Raw genomic sequence first — 26558 nt, forward strand, 5'->3', positions numbered from 1 at the left:
GTTTGAAAACCACTGCAGTATAGAATACAAGCATTTTAAAAATTCTACACTGCTTAATTGAATCTTCAACCTGCATGTATCTTTTTGAATGGTATTGTATTACAGTTGTAAGCTCAGTGGGGCAGGAAACATGTATTTCTCTGTACAGTGCCAAATACACCAGACCTCGGCAAATAATTCAGAATATACTCTGATACCAAATCAACTCTTACCCAACACGCTGGTGGTATTGTAATAATGTCAAATTCTACTGAGGAAAATAGAAGGAAGATAAACTATGGCAAGTCAAGTGTAAAAGTATAGTTAGGCAAGCCCAAAAAAAAATTTAATTTTTTTTTTTTGGGGGTCTTCTGCTAGTTGCTCTTCAAATTCTAACAGCAAACTTTTTTAAGCACATCAGAAGCAGGAAGCCTGCCAAACAATCAGTGGGGCCACTAGATGATCGAGGTGCTAAAGGAGCACTCTAGGAAGACAAATCTGTTGTAGAGAAGCTAAATGAATTATTTAGATTGGTCTTCTCGGTAGAGGATGTGAGGGAGATTCCCACACCTGAGACATTCTTTTTAGGTGGCAAATCTGAGGAACTGTCCTAGACTGAAGTGTCAGTTGAGGACGTATTGGAATAAATTGATAAATTAAACAGTAATAAGACACCAGGACTTGATATTCAACCAAGGATTCTGAAAGACCTCAGATATGAAATTGCAGAACTATCAATTCAATCAGCTTCTGTACTAGTTGACTGGTGGTTAGCAAATGCTCCAGAGGTGATCCTAGTAAGTACAGGTCAGGAAGTCTAACTACTTTACTATAGTTACAGTTTGCCTGGTAATAAACAGAATTGTCAGACACCTAGATGAACATTGTGTTGGGGAAGAGTCAACACAACTTTTGTAAAGGGAAAACCTGTCTCACTAATCTATTAGAAATCTTTGAAGGGGGTTGTCAAACATGCACAAGCATTATCTTGTTGATATAGTGTACTTGGACTTTCAGAAAGCCTTTGAGAAGGTTCCCTCACCAAAGACTTTAAGCAAAGTGGGCAGTCATGGAGTAAGAGGGAAGGTCCTCTCATGGATCAGTAATTGGTTAAAATATAGGAAACAAAGGGTAGGAATAAATGGTCAGTTTTCAGAAGGCAGAGAGGTAAATAGTGGGATCCCTCAAAGATCTGTACTGGTACCAGTGGTGGTCAATGTATTCATAAATATTCTTTTTGGGGGAAAAGGGATGAACAGTGAGAAGACTAAGTTTTGCAGATGATACAAAATTACTCAAGATAGTTAAGTCCGAAGCTGAATGTGAAGATTTACAAGGGGATCTCAAAAAATGGGCAATTGGTCAAAAAAATGGCAGATGGAATGTTGATAAATGCAAAGTAATGCAGGTTGAAAAACATAATTCCAACTATATATACATACCAAATGATGGGGTCTAAATTAGCTGTTACCACTTAATAAAGAGATTTTGGAATCATTGTGGATAGTTCTCTGAAAACATCCACTCAGTGTGCAATGACAGTCAAAAAAGCTAACAGAATTTTAGGAAACATTAGGAAAGGGGTAAATAATAAGACAGAAAATATCATGATGCCACCATATAAATCCATTGTACACCCCTTGAATACTGCTTGCAGTTCTGGTTGCCCCATCTCAAAAAATATATGTAAAAGTTGGAAAAAGTACAGAGATGGGGTATGGAAAAGCTTTCATATGAGGAGAGATTAAAAAGACTGAGACTGTTCAACTTAGATGACTAAGCAGGGATATGATAGAAGTCTATAAAATCATGAATAGTGTGGAGAAGATGAATAAAGAGTTTTATTTAGCTCTTCACATAACACAAGAACCAGAAGTCACCCAATGAAATTAAGTCAGCAGTTCTAAAACAAACATAAGGAAGTATTTCTTCGAACAATGCACAGACTGCTCGCGAAAATCATTGCCAGGTGGCAGTGTGACTGCCAAAAGTATAAATGAGTTCCAAAAAGAATTAGATAAGTTAATGGAGGATAGGTCCATCTGTTGTTGTTAGACAAAATGGGATGCAACCACATGCTCTGGTGTCCTTAAATCTCTTGACTGCCAGAGGCTTGGACTGGATGGTAGGATGTATCCACTCAATAAATTGCCCTGTTCTTTCCCTCTGAAGCATTTGGCACAGGCCAAAGTCAGAAGACCAGATACTGGGCTAGATGGACCATTGGTCTGACCCAGTATGGCCATGCTTATGTTTTTATGATGTCAGGTAAATCTCAAACCCTTATGTCCTAAGTCTGTTTCAGTAATGACTGAGACAAAATGTTGCTATCTCTCAATTCAGAAGTCATTTTTCCGTTTCAGAAATAAACCAAATTTGTCTGCTCCATTCTCCTTCTGGTAATATTGGCTATTGACTTAACACCAGACATTGTCTTTGAAGTCAGAGGATCTGCAGCCATGCAAAGTACCATGAAGGTCTACAAGACAGTCAGCTTCTAACGCTTCCTTCATAAGCAAATACGTTTTTCCTTTTCCCCAAAAGAGTGAAAATTAGCAAGCCCAGGCCACTTACTCTAACATGCCTCTCAGTCATATCTCCTACTGGACCGATCTGATATTTCATTATTATCATGTGATGTCATTGTCATGAGACTAAGCAGAGCTGGTGCATTGTCATGTGGCTGTCTGACGTTCTGCTCAGATATCAGACTGTGCATCACTTAAATGATTGTTTTGGGCAGTAAAAGAACTTTTTCATACTTTTGCTGATGAAAATATGGAGTCTGGATATTTCAGGGTATTTCCTTGGGACCAAGAAGGGTATAAAAGCAAGTTTTCTTGCTGAGGTTTCTCTCTCTTATATGACCCCCATTGCTGTAGTGTGTGAGCACCTCACAATCTTTAATGTATTTGTCCTTGCAACACCATTGTGAGATAGGGAAAGATATTTGGCTATTGCTCTGCTCAGCGTTTAGGTGCCAAAGTCTCATTTTGAAAAGTGACATAGGTGCCTAAGTCTAAGTGACTTGCCCAAGGCCATGTATGAAGTCTGTGGCAGAGCAGGGAATTGAACCCAGGTCTGAAGTCCTGGACCACTGGGCATTCCTGCCTCCATCTCTATGGGCACAATTTGCAGTGGGCACAATGCATTTGAAGACTCTGTGCTTCAGTGGAGACAGGTTATTAAGACCTTAATTGAGGAAAGCATCCTTACTGAGGAAAGTACTTAAGCATGTGCTTAAAGTTATGCTTTAAAGAGCTTTCCTGAATTGGGGCCTAAATACCATTCTTAGAAATGGAATGCCACATTTTGGTCTCTGATACTCCACCTCCCCTGTCTGGCATCCTGGCATTCACAACAGTAGATTTGGGATTAGACTGTGGTCTGAAATATATATTTCTCCGAGCTATTTGCAAAAATAATAAACGTTTTATCAACTACTGATTATAACCTCCATTGTAGTTTCAATGTTTGCGTCTGTAGCAGACTGCAGTCCTTCAGGCAGCTTCTCTGAGCTGGCCCCTTTAAATTTCCTTCAGCTGGTTCCACCCAGGCAGCCACAAAGTCTTTTCAAAAACCAAACTGAATACAAACAAACCTTCATAGCAAAAGTCCTTTCCTCCCAGGCATCTCTGTTGGGTGCAGTCTTCCAGCCTTTCTCTGCCAGTTGGCGGCCAGGTCACACCACCTCAGTCCCTTCTCCCATGAGTGGGAAGGCTTAGCAGGCAGACAGTCCTTCCCTGAGTGTCCCCCTGTGTAAGGAAAGAGGCAGATTATATGTTGACCTCTTTTGCAGAATTTATCCTGGGTGGCTGAGAGAGGGGAGCTTTGTCTGACCCTGTGCTACAAGGCTCCCTATCCCGAACATGTAAAGAAACAATGGTCTGGATTTTCCCAGACATTATCACCCCAGGGCCACATCCTCTCTTCTGTCACCTTCCTCTGCCATTTCCTAGGCCCTCCTCTGCTTCAGAATTCTTGGAACAGGGTAACCTGGCCTCTCAGACTTCCCCTTCTGGCCTTAAAGGGCAAGTATTCTCCCTTCAAGTCTTTTGTTGTCAGTGTGATCACTTGTGAAGTTAGTGTATTAATATTTTGTTTAGCTTTCTGCTCAGCATATTCTATAAATCAGAAGCTCTCAAAGTGAGGGATGCGGGGAAGAATACACAAGGAGCTTCAGGGGAGGGGAGGGGAACATACTGCTCACACTTTACCTACAGCAATGAATAATGAGCAAAGCCGATTACTCCAGACATATCAGGTCCTCAGATGACACGGTGCATTTTGGTGGATTTCTGTTAAGCTTGCATAGCATTATACAAAGTTATTGCCATCTGTACGTTAATCCGTTTGCTGTGACATGATCTGCACATTTAATTGTAAGCATGGAGCAATACTGAGGTTTTCAAATGCATTCAGCATTGGCAAGTAGTTAGGCCAATGCTGAATGTCTTTGAAAATCCCCTCGTCAGCATTCTACAATGGTCCAAAAGAATGCTGTGTAAAAGATTTATAGTGAGATTTTCAAAATTGCCTGTTAAAGTTAGGAGCATAAATCACTTTCAATGGGCTTTGTGTTCCTAACTTCCTTGGATGCTTTCAAAAATCCCACCATTAGTGGGTGTTTGACACAGTTTTCAGCTGATGTAAATCACTATAGCTCAAATCAATGGAGCAACATCAAGTAAGAATCTCACCTGAAATGTAGAACAGACAAATTAAATGTAGTAATTTAATTTAAAGACAGAAAATATTGTGGTATCTTGTTAAAAAGGCTCTGTCATGAGAAACATGTTTAAGATATTAAATTACACATTTTGCCTGTGAAGACATATGCTGTTTCTAACTTTATTTCAGTTATTTTACTTACATTTTACCCATATAGCATAGTACATTACGATATCTGAAGTTGTTATCCTGTCAGAGCTATAATTTTTTTCTGTTTACAACTGATAACTGTTGTCTGTCCTCCAGTGGCAATAAAGGTGAATTACTGAATAAGTCTTTCAGAGTGTTGTGTATTCATAGTAACACGTCTGTTTCTCTCTGAGAACAGAGAAGAATCTAATGCTGCTTGTACATGAAAAATGAAGTGTAAACTTTTTTTCTGATACTGGGTTAATATAAAAGTCTGATCAAGTTTCTTTCCGTCTTTAGGCTGTGTTCCCTCTTGCAATTCACTAAGCTTGGATAGTTTCACTTTCAGTGTCTCATACACATTACTGCTTAGCTATGTTTTCCAGCACTGCAGGGGAATTTTGAAATTCATGAAAACCTCTTCTGTCTCTCACCCAAAATGTTTGTAGTGTTTGTGTGCTATTAAAAACTGCTTTGCTTCCAAGAAGCAATAGCTATAATCTCCCTTACTGACCTTTCAGGGATTAAGGCACTGGAGTGAGGCTCCAGAGATCTGGGTACACTTCTTAGCCTGCCACAGATTCCCTGTGGAACTGTGGGCAAATCTCTTAATCTCACTGTTCCTCAGTTCCTTATCTGCAAAATGGTGATACCCACTTTACTCACAAGGGTGAGTTAGGATGAATTCATTAGTGTCTTTAGGGTTGAATTTATAGAAATCGGTTTTATATATTCGAGTGTGTGTCCCCCCACAGAAAATGCTTTAAGTGCATTAACGCGGCAGAGCGCTTCCACAGTACCGAGGCTAGAGTCGACTTCCGGAGCGTTGCACTATGGGTAGCTATCCCACAGTTCCCGCAGTCTCCGCTGCCCATTGGAATTCTGGGTTGAGATCCCAATGCCTGATGGGGCTAAAACATTGTCGCGGGTGGTTCTGGGTACATATCGTCAGGCCCCCGTTCCCTCCCTCCCTCCGTGAAAGCAAGGGCAGACAATCATTTCGCGCCTTTTTTCCTGAGTTACCTGTACAGACGCCATACCACTGCACGCATGGAGCCCGCTCAGGTAACCGTCACCCTATGTCTCCTGGGTGCTGGCAGACGTGGTACAGCATTGCTGCACAGTAGCAGCAACCCCTTGCCTTGTGGCAGCAGACGGTACAGTACGACTGGTAGCCGTCATCGTCATGTCAGAGGTGCTCCTGGTCGCCTCTGTGAGGTCGATCAGGAGCGCCTGGGCAGACATGGGCGCAGGGACTAAATTTGGAGTGACTTGACCAGGTCATTCTCTTTAGTCCTGCAGTCAGTCCTATTGAACCGTCTTATGGTGAGCGGGCAGGCGATACGGACTACTAGCAGTTGTACTGTACCATCTTCTGCCGAGCAGCCATGAGATGTGGATGGCATGCAGTCCTTCTGCACCGTCTGCTGCCAGCCAAAGATGTAAAAGATAGATGGAGTGGATCAAAACAAGAAATAGACCAGATTTGTTTTGTACTCATTTGCTTCCCCCCCTCCCCTGTCTAGGGGACTCATTCTTCTAGATCACACTGCAGTCACTTACAGAGAAGGTGCAGCGAGGTAAATCTAGCCATGTATCAATCAGAGGCCACGCTAACCTTCTTGTTCCAATAAGGACAATAACTTAGGTGCACCATTTCTTATTGGAACCCTCCGTGAAGTCCTGCCTGAAATACTCCTTGATGTAAAGCCTCCCCCTTTGTTGATTTTAGCTCCCTGAAGCCAACCCTGTAAGCGCCCCTCCCGGCGTCAGAGCAATGGCAAACAATCGGGCATCTGAAAGTGCTGTCCAGAGCAGTCACAATGGAGCACTCTGATGGGGCTAAAACATTGTCGTGGGTGGTTCTGGGTACGTATCGTCAGGCCCCCGTTCCCTCCCTCCCTCCATGAAAGCAAGGGCAGACAATCATTTCGCGCCTTTTTTCCTGAGTTACCTGTGCAGACGCCATACCACGGCAAGCATGGAGCCCGCTCAGGTAACCGTCACCCTATGTCTCCTGGGTGCCGGCAGACGCGGTACGGCTTTGCTGCACAGTAGCAGCAACCCATTGCCTTCTGGCAGCAGACGGTGCAATACGATTGGTAGTCGTCCTCGTCGTGTCCGAAGTGCTCCTGGCCACGTCGGCCGGGAGCGCCTGGGCAGACATGGGCGCAGGGACTAAATTTGGAGTGACTTGACCAGGTCATTCTCTTTAGTCCTGCAGTCAGTCCTATTGAACCGTCTTATGGTGAGCGGGCAGGCGATACGGACTGCTAGTAGTCGTACTGTACCGTCTTCTGCCAGGCAGGCAAGAGATGAGGATTGCTAGTAGTCGTACTGTACCATCTTCTGCCAGGCAGGCAAGAGATGAGGATGGCTAGCAGTCGTACTGTACCATCTTCTGCCGAGCAGCCATGAGATGTGGATGGCATGCAGTCCTTCTGCACCGTCTGCTGCCAGCCAAAGATGTAAAAGATAGATGGAGTGGGTCAAAACAAGAAAGAGACCAGATTTGTTTTGTACTCATTTGCCTCCTCCCCTGTCTAGGGGACTCATTCCTCTAGGTCACACTGCAGTCACTCACAGAGAAGCTGCAGCGAGGTAAATCTAGCCATGTATCAATCAGAGGCCAGGCTAACCTCCTTGTTCCAATAAGAACGATAACTTAGGTGCACCATTTCTTATTGGAACCCTCCGTGAAGTCCTGCCCGAAATACTCCTTGATGTAAAGACACCCACTTCGTTGATTTTAGCTCCCTGAAGCCAACCCTGTAAGCCGTGTCATCAGTCGCCCCTCCCTCTGTCAGAGCAACGGCAGACAATCGTTCCGTGCCTTTTTTCTGTGCGGACGCCATACCAAGGCAAGCATGGAGGCCGCTCAGCTCACTTTGGCAATTAGGAGCACATTAAACACCACACGCATTATCCAGCAGTATATGCAGCACCAGAACCTGGCAAAGCGATACCGGGCGAGGAGGCGACGTCAGCGCGGTCACGTGAGTGATCAGGACATGGACACAGATTTCTCTGAAAGCATGGGCCCTGCCAATGCATGCATCATGGTGCTAATGGGGCAGGTTCATGCTGTGGAACGCCGATTCTGGGCTCGGGAAACAAGCACAGACTGGTGGGACCGCATAGTGTTGCAGGTCTGGGACGATTCCCAGTGGCTGTGAAACTTTCGCATGCGTAAGGGCACTTTCATGGAACTTTGTGACTTGCTTTCCCCTGCCCTGAGGCTCATGAATACCAAGATGAGAGCAGCCCTCACAGTTGAGAAGCGAGTGGCGATAGCCCTGTGGAAGCTTGCAACGCCAGACAGCTACTGGTCAGTTGGGAATCAATTTGGAGTGGGCAAATCTACTGTGGGGGCTGCTGTGATGCAAGTAGCCCACACAATCAAAGATCTGCTGATATCGAGGGTAGTGACCCTGGGAAATGTGCAGGTCATAGTGGATGGCTTTGCTGCAATGGGATTCCCTAACTGTGGTGGGGCTATAGACGGAACCCATATCCCTATCTTGGCACCGGAGCACCAAGCCGCCCAGTACATAAACCGCAAGGGGTACTTTTCGATAGTGCTGCAAGCTCTGGTGGATCACAAAGGATGTTTCACCAACATCAACGTGGGATGGCCGGGAAAGGTGCATGATGCTCTCATCTTCAGGAACTCTGGTCTGTTTCAAAAGCTGCAGGAAGGGACTTTATTCCCAGACCAGAAAATAACGGTTGGGGATGTTGAAATGCCTATATGTATCCTTGGGGACCCAGCCTACCCCTTAATGCCATGGCTCATGAAGCCGTACACAGGCAGCCTGGACAGTAGTCAGGAGCTGTTCAACTACAGGCTGAGCAAGTGCAGAATGGTGGTAGAATGTGCATTTGGATGTTTAAAGGCGCGCTGGCGCAGTTTACTGACTCGCTTAGACCTCAGCGAAACCAATATTCCCACTGTTATTACTGCTTGCTGTGTGCTCCACAATATCTGTGAGAGTAAGGGGGAGACGTTTATGGCGGGGTGGGAGGTTGAGGCAAATCGCCTGGCTGCTGGTTACGCGCAGCCAGACACCAGGGCGGTTAGAAGAGCACAGGAGGGCGCGGTACGCATCAGAGAAGCTTTGAAAACCAGTTTCATGACTGGCCAGGCTACGGTGTGAAAGTTCTGTTTGTTTCTCCTTGATGAAACCCCCCGCCCCTTGGTTCACTCTACTTCCCTGTAAGCTAACCACCCGCCCCTCCTCCCTTCAATCACCGCTTGCAGAGGCAATAAAGTCATTGTTGCTTCACATTCATGCATTCTTTATTCATTCATTCATCACACAAATAGGGGGATGACTACCAAGATAGCCCAGGAGGGGTGGTGGAGGAGGGAAGGAAAATGCCACACAGCACTTTAAGCACAGCACTTTAAAAGTTTACAACTTTAAAATTTATTGAATGACAGCCTTCTTTTTTTTGGGCAATCCTCTGTGGTGGAGTGGCTGGTTGGCCGGAGGCCCCCCCACCGCGTTCTTGGGCGTCTGGGTGTGGAGGCTATGGAACTTGGGGAGGAGGGCGGTTGGTTACAGAGGGGCAGCAGTGGCAGTCTGTGCTCCAGCTGCCTTTGCTGCAGCTCAACCATACACTGGAGCATACTGGTTTGGTCCTGCAGCAGCCTCAGCATTGAATCCTGCCTCCTCTCATCACGCTGCCGCCACATTTGAGCTTCAGCCCTCTCTTCAGCCCGCCACCTCTCCTCCCGGTCATTTTGTGCTTTCCTGCACTCTGACATTATTTGCCTCCACGCATTCGTCTGTGTTCTGTCAGTGTGGGAGGACAGCATGAGCTCGGAGAACATTTCAGCGCGAGTGCGTTTTTTTTTTTCTTTCTAAACTTCACTAGCCTCTGGGAAGGAGAAGATCCTGTGATCATTGAAACACATGCAGCTGGTGGAGAAAAAAAAAGGGACAGCGGTATTTAAAAAGACACATTTTATAAAACAGTGGCTACACTCTTTCAGGGTAAACCTTGCTGTTAACATTACATACATAGCACATGTGCTTTCGTTAGAAGGTCGCATTTTGCCTCCTCCCACCGCGTGACTACCCCCTCAACCTTCCCCCCTCCCTGTGGCTAACAGCGGGGAACATTTCTGTTTAGCCACAGGCAAACAGCCCAGCAGGAATGGGCTCCTCTGAGTGTCCCCTGAAGAAAAGCACTCTATTTCAACCAGGTGACCATGAATTATATCTCACTCTCCTGAGGATAACACAGAGAGATAAAGAACAGATGTTGTTTGAATGCCAGCAAACATACACTGCAATACTTTGTTCTACAATGATTCCTGAGTACGTGTTACGGGCCTGGAGTGCTAAAGTGTCCTACCATGAAGGACGCAATAAGGCTGCCCTCCCCAGAAACCTTTTGCAAAGGCTTTAGGACTACATCTAGGAGAACCGCAAATGCCAGGGCAAAGTAATCCTTTCACATGCTTGCTTTTAAACCATGTATAGTATTTTAAAAGGTACTCACCAGAGGTCCCTTCTCCGCCTGCTGGGTCCAGGAGGCAGCCTTGGGTGGGTTCGGGGGGTACTGGCTCCAGGTCTAGGGTGAGAAACAGTTCCTGGCTGTCGGGAAAACCGGTTTCTCCGCTTGCTTGCTGTGAGCTATCTACAACCTCCTCCTCATCATCATCTTCTTCGTCCCCAAAACCTGCTTCCGTATTGCCTCCATCTCCATTGAAGGAGTCAAACAACACGGCTGGGGTAGTGGTGGCTGAACCCCCTAAAATGGCATGCAGCTCATCATAGAAGCGGCATGTTTGGGGCTCTGACCCAGAGCGGCTGTTCGCCTCTCTGGTTTTCTGGTAGGCTTGCCTCAGCTCCTTCAGTTTCACGCGGCACTGCTTCGGGTCCCTGTTATGGCCTCTGTCCTTCATGCCCTGGGAGATTTTCACAAAGGTTTTGGCATTTCGAAAACTGGAACGGAGTTCTGATAGCACGGATTCCTCTCCCCAAACAGCGATCAAATCCCGTACCTCCCGTTCGGTCCATGCTGGAGCTCTTTTGCGATTCTGGGACTCCATCATGGTCACCTGTGCTGATGAGCTCTGCATGGTCACCTGCAGCTTGCCATGCTGGCCAAACAGGAAATGAGATTCAAAAGTTCGCGGTTCTTTTCCTGTCTACCTGGCCAGTGCATCTGAGTTGAGAGTGCTGTCCAGAGCGGTCATAATGGAGCACTCTGGGATAGCTCCCGGAGGCCAATACCATCGAATTGTGTCGACAGTACCCCAAATTTGAGCCGGCAACGTCGATTTAAGCGCTAATCCACTTGTCAGGGGTGGAGTAAGGCAATCAATTTTAAGAGCCCTTTAAGTCGAAATAAAGGGCTTCATTGTGTGGACGGGTGCAGGTTTACATCGATTTAACGCTGCTAAATTCGACCTAACGTCCTAGTGTAGACCAGGGCTGAGGTACTTGGCTACTGTGATGATGAGGCAGTTATCCTCACCTAGGTAGATAATGTCAGTAAAATTGAGAGTTTCAGGTTAAATATACAAAATCCAAATTATTTCCATTGAACGTTTAAGAGTATTAAACAATTATCAGGTTTTGAAAAAATGTTATACTACAAAACTTCATTCTGGGCCTAAGTTTAGGTGTACAATGTTTTTAAAGCCCTCTATGCTGTTAGTATTGAAAGCAAAATGTTTGGGGTTTTTAAATAGTTCAGTACCAGGCCTCCTAAAAAAGGCTGGAACAATACTAATCCTAATTTGCAAATGGGCAAGTCCTCAGTGATCATAGACTATCCCTTTTAAAAAGAATTCCAGGCAAATGTGAATAATTACAGACGAACCTCACTCACTTATATCTGTGACTGGGAAACTGGTTGGTTGAATTTTCAAATTTGGTGAATAAGTGAGCAGACTTCAAAAAAGAAAGGCTAGTGTGTCATAGAAGGGGTATTCGAAGTGAGTGTCACGTATGGTCAATGCTTAATTTGTAATGAAAGAGGTGCCGGCGCTCGAGCAATTGTTTTACATTCATAACTGATGCAGCGCTAGAGGTGCTGGGGCTATGAACTGCCAAGCCCAGAGGTGCTGGGACCCAGCCCTAGCAAGCCTTGCCAAATTAAGCACTGTGTATGGTGTAAAGGCTTTCTCAAAGAAGGCTTTTCACCAGTTTCTAAAGAGGGTCTGTCATAAATATAAAGGGAAGGGTAACCACCTTTTATGTATGCAGTAATATAAAATCCCTCTTGGCCAGAGGTACAGAATCCCCTTACCTGTAAGGGGTTAATCAGTTCAATTAACCTAGTTGTCACCTGATCAGAAGGACCAATGGGGAAGAAGATATTTTCAAATGGGGCTGGTGGGGGAGGCGTTTTGACATGGGGAATATCTTTGTTTTTGTGCTCTGTGTGTGTACTCTCAGGAGACAGAGAGAGACCAAGCAAGTAATCCAGCTCCTACTGAACGATACATCTAAAATTACAGAAATAGTAAGTAATAGCAAGGAAGTGCGTTAGAGTATCTTTTAAAAAAAAGAAAAGGAGTACTTGTGGCACCTTAGAGTCGAACCAATTTATTTGAGCATGAGCTTTTGTGAGCTACAGCTCACTTCATCAGATGTATTTTTTGTTTTAGCTTGTGAATTTTCCCTGTGCTTAGAGAGGTTTATCTTTTTTTTTTTTTTTTTTTTTTTTTTTTTTTGTAACTTTAAAGTTTTGCCTAGAGGGGAATCCTCTGTGTTTTGAATCTGATTACCCTGTAAAATTACCTTCCATCCTGATTTTACAGAGGTGCTTCTTTTACTTTTTTTTCTTTATAGTAAAGTTCTGGGGGTTTTCTTAAGAATCTGGTTTTAGTGTCCTAAAACCCAGGGATTTGGTCTGTGCTCAACTGTATCAATTGGTGAGGATATTTATTCTCAAGCCTCCCCAGGAAAGAGGGTGAAGGGGCTTGGGGGTAATATTTTGGGGAACAGGAACTCCAAGTGGTTCTTTTCCTTGAATCTTTGTCTAACTCACTTGGTGGTGGCAGTGAATACCATCCAAGGACAAGAAGAGATTTGTGCCTTGGGGAAGTTTTAACCTAAGCTGGTAGAAATAAGCTCAGGGGGTCTTTCATGCGGGTCACCACATCTGTACCCCAGAGTTCAGAGTGGGGAGGGAACCCTGACAGGGTCAGACTTGGGATTCCCTGGGTCTCCTCTGGAAGTTTGTCCCAGAGCTGGGTCCCTTCACAGAGAATGCTTGTCTGAGCTCTCATGATTCATCCTGGTCTTTGTGATCTGAATTGTCCCGGAGGAGCGCAGCTGTCATGGGGGTTCACAGATCAAAGTTTGGTCATTGATGTAGGTGGAGCTTGATCCATTAATTGCCTTGAAAATTAGGACCAAGGCCCTAAACTGACACTGGATGCCAACTGGGAGCTGGGAAGGGAGCTTAGCCCAAGCATGATATACTTACGGAAGCCTGAGCCGTGGAGAATCGGGGCACCTACATTCTGTACCATATGGATGCTGTGAGTCAGTTTCACATTCAGCTTCTGATAAAATGATTTACAGTAATCCCGCTTGAGCCAGCTGCTCTTCAGCCAAGAGTTAATTTCCTGTAGGCAATCTGACATTTTAGAAGTGGCAGTGGCTGCATCAGTGAATGCCAGAGAATGTCAAATAAAGTTCAAGGTTTCAGTCCTTATCTTCAAGGCCTGAGTGGCCGGGGCCCAGGGTATCTAAAATATCACCTAAAGCTCCAGGATACAGACTCTGGTCATCAGCTCTGATCCTTGGGTACAGTGGAACTTCCTACCATAAGAATAAAGCTCACTTCCAGGAGATGGAGCTTTCCTTGGGGATGGAGACTGTGGAGTGAACTCCAACAGGAGCAAGGACCATGACACACCTCACTACCTTCCACTTCAGGTAAAGGTGCACTTTGACCTAGTCTTCTCTAATAAATGCATAGCAATATGTGCATTTAAAAAATATTCCCCAAATCAAAACACTCCCCTGCAGCCACACTTCTCTTCTTGGGGGGAGGATGAGAGAATGCATGAAGAACACACACATGACCAATGTTAATTATGTTGCTGAAGGCATTCAGGTACTGTTGTAAATAGGTTCTTCTACTGCAATTATGTAGAATAGGTTTGAGAAAAATGTTATGCCAGAGTAAAATTCTTAGTTTTTTAGTTGGCAAACTCTTGTTACTTCCATTCTTTGATTGGTGAAGGGATGTCACCCTGGTGCCCTCTGTGGTTCCCATGAAAATTTGCCCGAATTTTGGCAGGTTATGAGCTTCTGAAATTTTGGAGTTAGCACATGCTCATTAGACTTATTGGAATTTGGCAGCTAAGTTCTCTGAAGATTTGGTCTGTACTCGGGGCTTTCTCCATCCTCTCACAGCTCATATCTGTGACCAGACTGCACATGTGTCATCCACTCAGAAGGACCAAGCAGGACATTCCTGGCAATTTTCTCCCCACTTCCACAGGCTGATTTGGTATCAGGCAAAGGAGCTGAGAGCAGGAGCATCCCACCTGTGCTCCCTCCTACCAGTACCCAGGCAGCATGGAGGAGGAAGCTGCCTGACCCAAATCAAATGATATGGGGGTGAAGAATGTGGTGGATGATGGGCACAGGAACCCAGCAGGGGCAGCAGCTGGGGAGTAGAGGTGGAGGAAGGGAACTGGGGCTGTAAGGAGGGGTTTACTGGGTATCTATCTTGAGATACCCGGGGTTTGATTTGCGGATGTGCTGAGTAGTCACAGCTGCAACTGAGGTCAGTGGGAGCTGGGCTCTGAACATATAAAATGTTATAAAATGCCAATGCTCTTAAAAATCAAGCCCTAGGCTTCTTAAATTGGTTTTAAGTTCTGTGCTTTAGTTGCCCAAGTGTAAAATTGGTATAATAAATCCCACCTCGTAGGGGTGTTATGAAGATTAAATCACTGATATTTATGAAGAACAAAGATGTGACAAAAACATCATAGAAAACCCCATGAGTAATGAATAGTTCCTTATGTACTGTAGGGTTTGGATGGTGTGCACGGTGACAGATGAGGATAAATATTGACTAGCTACCCGTTCCATGAGCACCATCCATTCTGTGTACAGAATGAGGCAGGGGTGCTGTGGAAGGAAATAGTACGTGGCCGTTTAAGTAAAGACTGAATTGTCACAAGACAGGGCTTCTCCCCAGCTTCTGAAGGACTCACTGCCACTCCCACAGTCTCTTAAGAGTTTTTTTAATTGTCTATACTTAACCAACCAACCAACCAGAAAACTATTCCTCAGCTCATCCTTCACATCTCTGGTCTCACTGCCTTCTCTCCCAGGGGACTCTGGCAGTCCTGCTACTCCTGCTTTGTAACTCTCAGCCACTTCTGTTCTCACAGCCAGTCGTTCCTCACTGGAATTCCCTCTATAGTCCCAGGTGCTGCCCTACCCTCTTAAGTGACCAAATGCTCTGACACACTGGAGGTGGACCTACTTCAGTTACAGGTGCCGGTTACCCTGTGACCTATACAGTCAAACAGGCCAAATTAAGGTTGCATATGCAACCGTAACTCTGGCACTCCCTAATCTTTGAATGCTTGACTTTACACCCTTAACGTAGTTTTGTGGCTGGAATGTAGATTTAGGGGGAGAATTTCAGAAGCACAAAGAGCAGTTAGGCACCCAAGACACATGGAGAGTCATTAGCTGTTAGGCACCTAACTGCCATTTGTGTCTTTGGAACCAGTTTGGCTTGCTCCTGAACTGGACCCCCGCCATACAAACTGACAGATTTAAATTGGGGAGTTTCATTGGGGTTTTCCGATGATAACATCGGAGGCTGGAGTTTTCAAAAGTGCTGAAGGGAGGTAGGACCCCAGCTGAGGTGCTTCTGAAAATCCCACTTTCAGTTTTTGAATCCACTGGTTTAAAAAAGAAATGCATGTGAAAGAGAGAATAAGACCCCATAATTGAAATGGGTAAGTTTCCTGTACTAAGCGCAGAGCTGCAAATTTGCTGCTCCTTTCCTGGGAGCAGCTACAGCCTTCAATATCCACTGGTTTTCTAAGGGTCTCAAATTAATCTTTGCTCTGCTCTGAAATTTCCTGGCTCTTCATGTTAGCCTGCCTTGTATGCCTACGTGGGTTAGCAAGTCTCAACCAAATTACACCTCAACAGCACTACAGTCAGACTTTAATAGTACCTGTTCTAGATATATTTGCTATAAGTCTGTATTTGTTATAAATGTGTCCTAGGTGTGTATTAAGGAATGTCAGTTCTGGGGAATTGTCAATCTGATTGGAGCTGATGATTGTAATGCTAACATCTGAGAACTCCTGCCAAGGCTTGCCAGTACCAAAGTTATTGTCCCTGGATTGTTCCCACTACACTAAGGCTCCTTGTTTCTCTTCATACTTCTGACGATGTAAATGTGGCTAAACCCTCGCCTTTCTGGGTAGCTGTATCATCCTGAGCTAAGCTATTACGTGGAAGCGACCATTCTTGTGATGATGTAATTCTAGTTGTACTGTCACTGGCTCTTTGGTGCATTTTGATGTATCTGTCACAAGGGCACCATGAGAATGGACACAGACAGCACCATTAAGTTGTGCAGGGTAGGTTGTTTTTGTTTTGTTTTTGTAAACTGGTTTTCTTAGCAAATGAAGTCTGTTTTTTTTCTTTATAGTCTTAAAGAATATCCTCACCTATAATAAAGAATTCCCCTTTGATGTTCAGCCTGTCCCACTCAGGTAAGGAAAATTGTGGATTTGTACATGTAAAAACTGAATTGGTATGAAAGGCAGCATGGTCTAGTGGTTAGAGCAAAAAAGTGGGAGACATGAACTCCTTGGGTCGCATACTTGCCATGTTGCCTTGGTAAGACAATTTTTTTTAAAGCAGCGTCTTATTTTGGGGTACCTAAACTTTAGATGCCCCTAGCCTTTTTTCGTGCCTCAGATTTGTTAAATGTTCAATATCACTTGAAATTAGTGGAAAAATCAGGCCCTTGGTATCCAAATTTAGAGTCCACTCAAATTTGGCCCATAATCTCTGTCTGTCTAATTTGTATGCTAGCTTTGCAGGCTCAATTTGGTTAGTGTGTATAGCATTCAGATGATCAAAAGTGCTAAGTGTGTGTCTTGGGACAATGTGTTGCTTCTGCGCTAAACCTGGGAGTTGGTGACTTTTTTCCAATCGTAAACTTTATTTTAAGATAAGTCACTAGGTTTTGTCTTACAGGAAGATTTTAGCACCTGGAGAAGAGGAGAACTTGGAATTTGAGGAAGATGATGAGGACGGTGGAGCTGGAGCAGGGTCTCCAGATTCTTTTCCTGCCAGAGTTCCAGGTAGGGTGACCAGCTTCATCATCGGAAATATTTCATACATCAAGGAAGGGATGTGGGACTTGTTTAGAAGCTGTTATAAGGGGAAGCCATTTCCAGTCACTCCTGGATCATCTTCAACAGAACTTCTCGAATGGTTAGACACCAAAGCAATACATATCTCATAGGAATTTTGGACTAGTGGCTGAACCAGGTGGAGTTAATCAGTGAGAGCCATATTCCTCCCTTCAGTGAGGAGATGGAAATTATAGCTGGGTATTTTCCGTCTTGCTTTCATGGTGAATCGTTTGTGAGAGATACTAGTTTGAATTAAACTATTGTGGGGTGTTGCTCTGGTTTTGCTATCCAAAGGATAAATCACTGTCCATATGAAAGTATGTGGAGCAGTTGATACATCTACAGGTCCTAGTGAGGACACACCTTGTTAATTACACTTTTTGTGTGCTGAAGATTCATGGGGATAAGAGAGTGGAAAATTAGAATCAGAGGGATTTTGACCTCCTTATTGTTTCTCCTCATTTCTTCAGAGCAAATTACCAAATTTAAGTTCTGGGAAGGGGGGGAAAATTTGGTACTAGAATTGTAGGCAACATAATTGGGGCAGGGACTCTATTCATCTGTGCATATACACTGTAATATAAATGATTCATATATGCAACTGCTGATTTAGTATAAGTATGAAATCGTAATGCCAGTGTGCAGACTACACATGACTAGCTTTGTGGTATAGTATATAACTGCAATTTCTGAATGCTGTTGTCTTGCTGTTACCTTGAGAAACTGTGTAAATATGAGTTCTGTCAATTTCAAATAAGCATCTCCCAGGGTATTGCTTTTGTCTTCCCCTCTGTATGGCTGTACGTCTGTGTTGTCTTTGGTGTTTGTCACCTCTGAAGTTCTATTAATGAGAAGTAACATGACAAATTGTAGTTGAAGATATTCTTAGTGAATCTAAGGATTAAATCCTACACATAGTAAGGGGACTACTTTTGTAGCCAAATGATCTTACCTGAGTAAGAAGCAAAATTGCTACAGTGGTTTGGGGTAGAGGGAGATGCTTAAATAAAACAGGGTGTCTAACATTCAACACACTGGCTACTTAAAATGCTTAAAGTAGGTAAAGAGTTGGAAGGGCCCTGGGCAACTCAGAGAAATGTGCAACTATATTGCATTTAGGCCACCTATTTTGAGTCCTGCCCATATTGGCAGCAATTGAAAGATACCACCATATAGTGGGTGATGCTTGGTAAGAATTGGGTTGAGGCCCCCAGTTCAATTCATAGGTCTTTTACAGTTCAAAACTACCACAATTAAAAATACATTGATGCCAATGTTAGACACCAAGAATAAGCCACAGAGATTGAATTAACATCTCATTCCAAGAGGTGGCATCTTCATTTCAGAGTCGGTGAAGGTACAATGGCAGAGCAGTGTGGAGAAGCTTGCTCTGGCCTCCCAGTGGTACACCTGTTCTGAGGGTAAATGGACAGAGCTCTGAACCCACCACTTCTTAAAGAAGCATTCAGTTCACATGAACAGAACACAGCTCTGTTCTGAAAAGTAATGAGGTACACATGGTACCTTCTCACTGAGCCGATGGACTCCCGGGGTGTGGTCACAGATCTGCTGATTGTTGTTACAGAATTGTGTTTACTGCTTTTAGTTCCTTTTTAGATGTCTTGGCTCTACAGGGATGAGAGAATGAGCAGGATTCAGTTCCTCCTTGAGCCTCATAAACAGCACAGTTACTAAGCTGCAGTCAAATACACCTTTGCAACCCCGCTGAAGGCAGTGGAGCTGCGCAGGTGCCACTAATTAGGAACCTGTAGAACCTTTAGTACAAGTGGTGTGCAAGAAGGGAAGAACCCAGCTTGACGTAGAAGCTAAATTGGGTTTGCAGGGTTGACTGTTAGAAAAGACGCATTTATTGGTAAACCTAGCACACTAGATATAAAATCAGAGTGAAATAATACACATTGGGCCCCACAGAGCCATTCTTACAGAATCACTTTTCAGGATAGGACCACCCTTCAAGAGTAGGTGAGGGCACCCTGTAAACTTAGTATTAACACATTTAGTTTGTTGCCGAACTTGCAGCATGAATTGCACACCCTGCCTTTCACTTAGTTTGATGTTGCCTTCAAAAAGGAAGTCAGCCTTAATGCAAACAATCTAACGGCTTTGAATTGTCTTGCCGCTTGGCACAATCTGGGTTTCTTTTGCCTTTCATGTAGGAATATTTGTGTGGCGTAATTACTTAACCTTAGATGTTGGCTTGTCACTTTTCTGTGGCTCAAACTAAATTAAAAATAAAATAAACTATTCACTATTCGTGACTTGAGGCTTCTGAATCTAAGCAACAGACTGTCCTAATTGATTCAGTTAGTTACATTGTACTTTCTTCACTTATAGACTTTGCTTCTGTATGCTTTTAATTCACATTAGATTACTGTATTGTCTAATTGTCCATGGTCTTGTCTTCTGCATGCATGGCTTCATCATGTTATCACGTGCTAAACCATTCATCTAACTCAGGAGTCATTGAAGGTATGATAACATTTTAATGTGTATAGTCATTGCTGTGGCATCTTTCATTTATATCTTAATTCCAAGTGTCAAAGTATAATTGTTTTTGTAGTGAAAGAATTGAGGGCTTCTCTGTGTATAAGTAACCGGTGAGCTGACTTGCAGCTACAGAGAAAGGAAGGATCATGTTTTAGTGTAGCACCTTAGATGTCTCTCTAGAAACTTGCTTGTTTTCCTTATCTTGATTTCTCTTGCTCTCTGTCTAGCAGCATTGCTGGTTGCATGTATAGCTGGGTTTCTTTCAATGGGGTGCATGCCTAGCTGGCTTTGCATTGCTAACCGGAAATGCTTTGTGGCAGAAGTTGGGCTACAAAGTGACCTCACAAATACACTATTTCATTCTTGCATGCTACCCCAGTATGTTCTGTGTCCCGCATGGAAATAAGTAGGGTTCCCTGTCGCTTAGGGCTAAAGTGACTGAAGTTTATCTCCTGGATAGTTTCACTCAAGACTGTTAAAAACTGACAGGCCCCTGGAGGGAGGGACTGGCATTCTCATGTCTAGTCTTTTCTCCACAGGATCGAATTCTTTTCAAAGGTTGCTACCAACCGATGGTGCCTGTGTGAGATGGATCAATCCAAATCCTGAGGCACGCACATGGTGGCTTGTATGACATGGACATACATAACTGTCACCTTCTTAAGTGGTCTTAGAGGTGCTAGGGATTAAAATGGTAAGGAGATCTGGGCTGCCTTAGAGACCCAGGAGGTGGAGAGGGACATCCGATGGAAGCTTGAATCGCTGTTCCTTGTCATCTACCCTATGAGCAAATAAGGGACTTCACACAGTCAATCCAGCACCCTCCAGGATCAGTAAATTAACATGGGAAAAAATAAAATTCTTAAAAGAAACCCAAGGAAAAGGCCCAAGTCTGCCCCCTTCCTAAAGTGCTTTTTTTACTTATTAAATATCCCACTGGTAACAAAAACCCTCTGTCCTCCCAAGCAATAGCTGGCGAAGACTTGAAATCACAGGTTTTATATTATACCCCTGGCTGGATTCCTTGCTCTTTGGAGATGGCTTTGGCATGCCTCCTTCATTTTTGTGTTTGATACAGGATAGGCAGGGCATACCTACAAGCATGTAGGGAGCACAGGAAAGGGCTGGTTGAGATACAAGCCCTCATTTTAAGCATGTCTAATAAACATGGGAGGAAAACCCCTGGCTAACCACAGTGCCAGAGAAAGGGCTCTGTGTTGAAGCAGGATGTGTCAGCAATTTTCCCCAACATGAAAAGTGCCTGTTTTCATTGGTATTGTGGACTATCCAGTTCAGTCTTTAGTTTGTATTCATCTGTTCCCAACTCTACAGTTAGCAGTCTTTGTCCCATCAACATTAAATGCTGGGGGCCAAATCCTGTCTTGAGTGGAGCTATGACCCACTCTGCTGTGAGATGTGGTCCCCTGGGGTGGCTGGTGTATAGAAGCCATAAGTCATTACAGCTGTCAACTGAGTCCATACAGACTCATGCTTTTGTTGCTGAAGGTTCTGGGTTCCAACCTAGTTAACGACCCCAATGAGGTGGTGGGAGTAGTCAGACAATCTCTATAGAAGTCTTGGTTGCTGGGGGTGCAGTTCTATGGGCAGAATATTTGGTCCTTTATTTTGAAGCCTGTGTCTCTGTCATAATGTAGTAAAGAAAACTTAAACATGTGGAGGGGATGACTGACTCCATTTGCCAAGGGAAATGATTTCTTTTAATTTCTGGAGTCATAAAACTTGCAATCAAAAACAAGGCTTTACATCAGACTTGCTCATGAGTTTGATTACTTTCTCTTACACTGTTTGTGAATCTAGCACCACTAACACCAGATTCTGTCTTAAAACCTCCCAACTTTGTCTAAAATCAGCATGAAGGAAATATTCTATAGTTGATTTCAAGGGTATTTGACTTCTTGGACAACAGGGGATGGATCACGCGATAATTGCCCTGTTAGGTGCTTCAGGGGGAAGGAACCGGGCATTGGCCGTTGTCAGAAGACAGGATACTAGGCTAGATGGACCATTGGTCTGACCCATGTTGCCATTAACATCAGTCTGTATCTTAGCATAAGAACATCTTTGATTTTCTTAATGTTTAGTTGGAAATGACTTGGCATCCCTCACATTCTCTCAGTTCTGGCAAATGCTTTTTTATTTTTTTATGCTGCTGCCTTTTGATGTCTAATGCCAATAGATGCTAAATACTCTAGACCAGTGTTTCTCAACCTTTTTGATAGCAGGAACCAGCTTGCTGCCTCCCTAAACTGTGTCCGGGAAATCTCCGGGACCAGCGCTGGTCCATGGACTGGTCATTGAGAAACACTGCTCTAGAAGAACCTTGCTGATCTGGTATTTCTCTTATCTCACTAGGTGCTGGGGTTCATACCAGTGCAACAGTCCCTTTTCTATTGCTCCCATCTCTTTTACTAGTTGTAAATGATCAGCCTGAAGCTGGTGGATGGCTGCCTGGACACCCTGCAACCACAAGTTCTAATCCTAGCAGGGTGGTCTCAGCCCTTAAGAACTATAGAAATGGAATTCTATCGCAATTTACAATGCGTGCAAATCAGAGACCTGAAAACCAAAGGTCCTGTCTGCTCTGCTTGACATTAAAGATCCCACAGCACTTCCTGTAAATAGATGCTTACGCCGTCTCTCTCAATGTTGTTTAATATGTTATGCACTGACTTGCCACTCTCCACTTCAGAGCTGGTGACTTTCTTTGCACCCTATAAATGTGTAAACCACTTTGAGATCTGTTGGTGTTAGATAACTGTGTGTGTCATCAGGATACAAATCCTTGGCCTTAGGACTAATCCCTATCCCTTCTCATTATCCATTGTACGTTGTGGTGGACAAAGGCTTCCATGAGCAATGAAAATGGGGGAAGGACTGAAGTAGGGCCCTAGCTGTAAGAGTCCCAAAGGGTTAATGTTTTGGCTTGCTCTCTGTTGCCAGGTACTTTATTACCCAGGTTGCCGTCGGAACCCGGGATGACGTTACTCACTATCAGAATAGAGAAAATTGGTCTGAAAGATGCTGGGCAGTGCATTGATCCTTATATCACAGTTAGTGTAAAGGGTAAGTGTTGCTGTTTCTGCTGTGTTCTGACTTCTGCTCTCTGTGAAGGGACGTATGTGTTTTAGGGAAATAGGCTCCCTCTTCCCCATACAGTGAAGCACTCTTGTTGGCACTCAGCGCGCCTCTCTCTGCACAGTCGTTTTGTGGCTTTATGAGGCAGTTATCTTAGTCAAGGATGAGAAGATTCTGATTTTGCTTCTGGGTAGGGTCCTGTATCTCCTCCACCATCCATCAACCAAAACAAGTGGATATGACCCTTCCTCCGCTCTCTTGATTCCTGTGAATATATTAAACATTCAGACCCCTGCTTCTCTGGGTATGCTACTGTACAATTAGACACCTGTGGCTGGCCCTTGCCAGCTGAATCAGGCTTGCAGGACTGTTTAATTGCAATGTTGATGTTCAGACTCGGGCTGAGGTCCAGGCTCTAGGACCCTGCAAGGTAGGAGGGTCCCAGAGCTTGGGTTCCAGCCTGAGCTTGAATGACTACACCACAATTAAACAGCCCCTTAGCCTGAGTCCGAGTCAGCTGGCATGGCCAGCCACGGGTTTTTAAGTGCAGTGTTAGATGTACCCTGTGTCTCTGAGCTTGTCTACATGAACACTTAGTTTGTGGCAAGCTGGGGTGTGAATCTACCCTCACAAGCCTGCTGCACTCGCTGTGCTTGTCTGTGTGGACCCTGCTGACTTGTATTAACAGTTCTTTAAGAGTATTTTGATCTAGCCTTGCCTCAAAGAGAGCACTAGACCAAAGTGCATTAACGAACTGCTCGTGCATGTCAGCGGGGTGCACATAGACACTAGGTCCATGTCAGTCTAGTGTGGAGCAGATTCACACCCCAGCTTGCAGCAAACTGATTGTTCGGATAGAGAAGCTCTCAGTCTGAAGCCTCTTCCGTCTGATGGAAAACTGTGGAGCCTGAATCCTGCTCTCTCCTGACACACATTCACCCAGCATTTCTCCCAGTGAGACGCTGAAGACGCAAAAGGTTTATTTTTAATAATGTTGCTGTGGTTCTTCAGCATTATTTTTAGACTCTTTAATTACACGTCATTCCTCGCATCCCTCCCAAGTATTCCTTGTCAGTAATTTGTTGTTTTTGTTCTGTTCTTTTGCCCCCCAGCTGGCTTAGAGATCTAGACTTGTGGGACCAGGGGTTACAGTTATTGTTGGAGTCCAACATCCGATCTAGGTCAAATCAAGCATGAAGGAATGCATTTCACTTTTGGCTAATAGTAAAGTACCAATTTTTAACGCCATCCTAATATTGGGTAATGAAATTTCAGAGTTCAAAAGCAAATATCTTATAAACTGCCACGTTGTTCTGTTCGAAATGTGTTAAATTTCCCCTTTGCTAATTATATATTGTAAAACCACAAATGCTAGTAGCTGCAGGCAGGAGGCAGGGTAGCGTGTACAAGTGCTGTGCAAGCTTTCCTCATATAACCCTGCCCCTCAGTCCTGACCTACAGTACACGTGGTATTTTTCTGAGAAGCAGAAATTACCAAGCAATGCTGTGCTATCAAATTGTATGATCGTCTGACTCTGCTTTCCACTTACCTATCAATCTCTTAGCTCCCCAGTGGGAGATTGTACCACCTATTTGAAATGAGAAGGGGTGTACTTTTAATTCCCCTCCCCAGTTTTTAAAGTGAGTCTACTCAGAAAAGTGACTGTTGGTTTAATTTTTTTTAAAAAAAGGCATTGTGAGACCGTGTTCATTGTCTCTGACTCCATACCCTTAAAATCTGTCTGGAATCTGAAAGTTGGTGGCTAACTCTTCAACCATAAGAGTTCTGCCACTGACTATTTGTTAATGTATTTCAGCAGCCCCTGGATGCCTTCATCAGGGCCCAGGTGCTAGACACTGCCACACGCGTGCCCACACAGTAAAAAAGACAGCCTCCTCCCCAAAGAGCTCACGACCTTACCATATGTTTAGGCACAACAGATGGATGAAACAAACAGGTGGGGGGAGGAGGGCGGAAGTGGGAAAGGACAAAGTAACAGTCAAACAACCATAAGTAGAACAAGCAGCATTCTTGCTTGTTCTGGCTTATGCTGGAGCAACACAATTGTTAATCTGTGCTCGCATAACGGAATCCAGTTCCCTCCCCGATACCTGTGCCGGCTCTGGAGTGCCGATAGGAGTGAAAAGTAGTGAGTACTGTTTCTAGCCAGGAAAGCAGGTATATCTGCATCGGCTCTGGAGTGCCGATAGGAGTGAAAAGTAGTGAGTACTGTTTCTAGCCAGGAAAGCAGGTATATCTGCATCTGGACAGTTAGAGGTAATGGGTTACACCTGTATTTTTTCATAGACTTTTCTCAGAATAGACCTTTAAGCTCTATTTGAAAACTTTCCTCAAAAGGGAATTTGATACTTCACGGGCAAGCATAAAAATTGCCCTTTTTGAAAATAAAATTGACTAGTTCTGACCTGTCGCAAAAAGGAAGGTGACAGAATAGTGACTCTGACATTTCAGGGGGCTCTCTTTGAAGCAGAAGAGAGAGGATGCAGATTCTAGATAAAGAGCTGGTTTTGGAATTTGAACCCAATGAACTGATGATAGGATGTAATAAATATGGATTCTGGGTAAGATTTGTTAATACTAGGATGGAAAGTGCATGTATGCTAAGGATAAAATGACAAGTTTTTTTTAAAAGAGGTTTGACCTTAAAAGGGGCAAATTTTTTATTTCCTCCAGATGTGAATGGGGTAGACCTGACCCCTGTGCAGGATACTCCGGTGGCTTCAAGGAAAGAGGACACCTATGTTCATTTTAATGTGGACATTGAGATCCAGAAACATGTTGAAAAACTAACAAAAGGTGGGTAAGTTTAGACTTCTGAAATAGGGTCCATGAATCTTCAGGGCAATAGTCTTAACGCTGCTTCTATTTGGAGGAGCAGCCGGGGTAGGAGCAATGTCCAGACTACGGCCACGAAGACTCAGGGGTTGTCTACATGGCAAGTTCCTGCACGGCAAGCCAGGGTGTGACTCTACAGTGCAGTAGCAGCTTCTTGTGTGATCACTGCTACAGCTCAGTGCAAGGCCTAGAGTAGTGGCTTGGCATATTTTGCTTTCAAGTAGTACCCTCTGTTACACTTGTTTGGACCGGTCACGCTGTCTAGCTGTGGTTCTGCCATTCATGAGTAACAGAGTGGGGGTACGAGCTCAGGGGAGTAATTCTGACATTTCAAGAAACGTGAATTTTCTCATCGATTCAGGACATCTAGAGAAATAATAGAAGCAATTGTCTCTGATATATGTAGAACAGGTTATGATGACAGTCATGTTTTCATGCCAAGGAATCTGTTATAGGCAACATTTGACTAGTTTTTCTCTGATAACTTTTTCCACCTTTAGGTGCAGCTATTTTCTTTGAATTCAAACACTATAAGCCCAAGAAGAGATTTACCAGCACCAAGTGCTTTGCTTTCATGGAGATGGATGAAATTAAACCTGGGACAATTGTTATAGAACTGTAAGTGACCTAGCATACAATCTGATATATAGATGATATATAAATATACATGGTAGATTCCAGTGACATGATGCAAAGGAACTAATCTAGAGCTTGGTATTGTCTGCTGATGCTTTGCTATATTAGATACAGGAAACTGTTTACTGTCAAACATACCACTTTATCTCCTCCTGGTTTTCTTGCTACTTTATTCCTATGATCCTGAAAATACAATTACAGACCCCAGCATTTGGTTTGGTAGGAACTTTGAACACA

The 26558-nt window shown here is 44.1% G+C and overlaps 1 protein-coding gene across 2 annotated transcripts in view; it reads left to right on the top strand.

Annotated features, from left to right (window-relative positions):
* AIDA (axin interactor, dorsalization associated) overlaps positions 1 to 26558 on the top strand; it is a 54685-nt gene that overhangs the window by 23837 nt on the left and 4290 nt on the right. For both annotated transcript variants that reach the window (XM_084624001.1, XM_084624002.1), the window contains exons 5-9: positions 16510 to 16573; positions 17064 to 17170; positions 22694 to 22816; positions 25524 to 25646; positions 26186 to 26303. In XM_084624001.1, coding sequence (XP_084480127.1) covers positions 16510 to 16573; positions 17064 to 17170; positions 22694 to 22816; positions 25524 to 25646; positions 26186 to 26303 — 535 coding nt within the window. The remainder of the gene's footprint in view (positions 1 to 16509; positions 16574 to 17063; positions 17171 to 22693; positions 22817 to 25523; positions 25647 to 26185; positions 26304 to 26558) is intronic.

The sequence above is a fragment of the Lepidochelys olivacea genome, assembly GCF_965140295.1.
Source record: "Lepidochelys olivacea isolate rLepOli2 genome assembly, chromosome: 3".
Lineage (NCBI taxonomy): Eukaryota > Metazoa > Chordata > Testudines > Cheloniidae > Lepidochelys > Lepidochelys olivacea.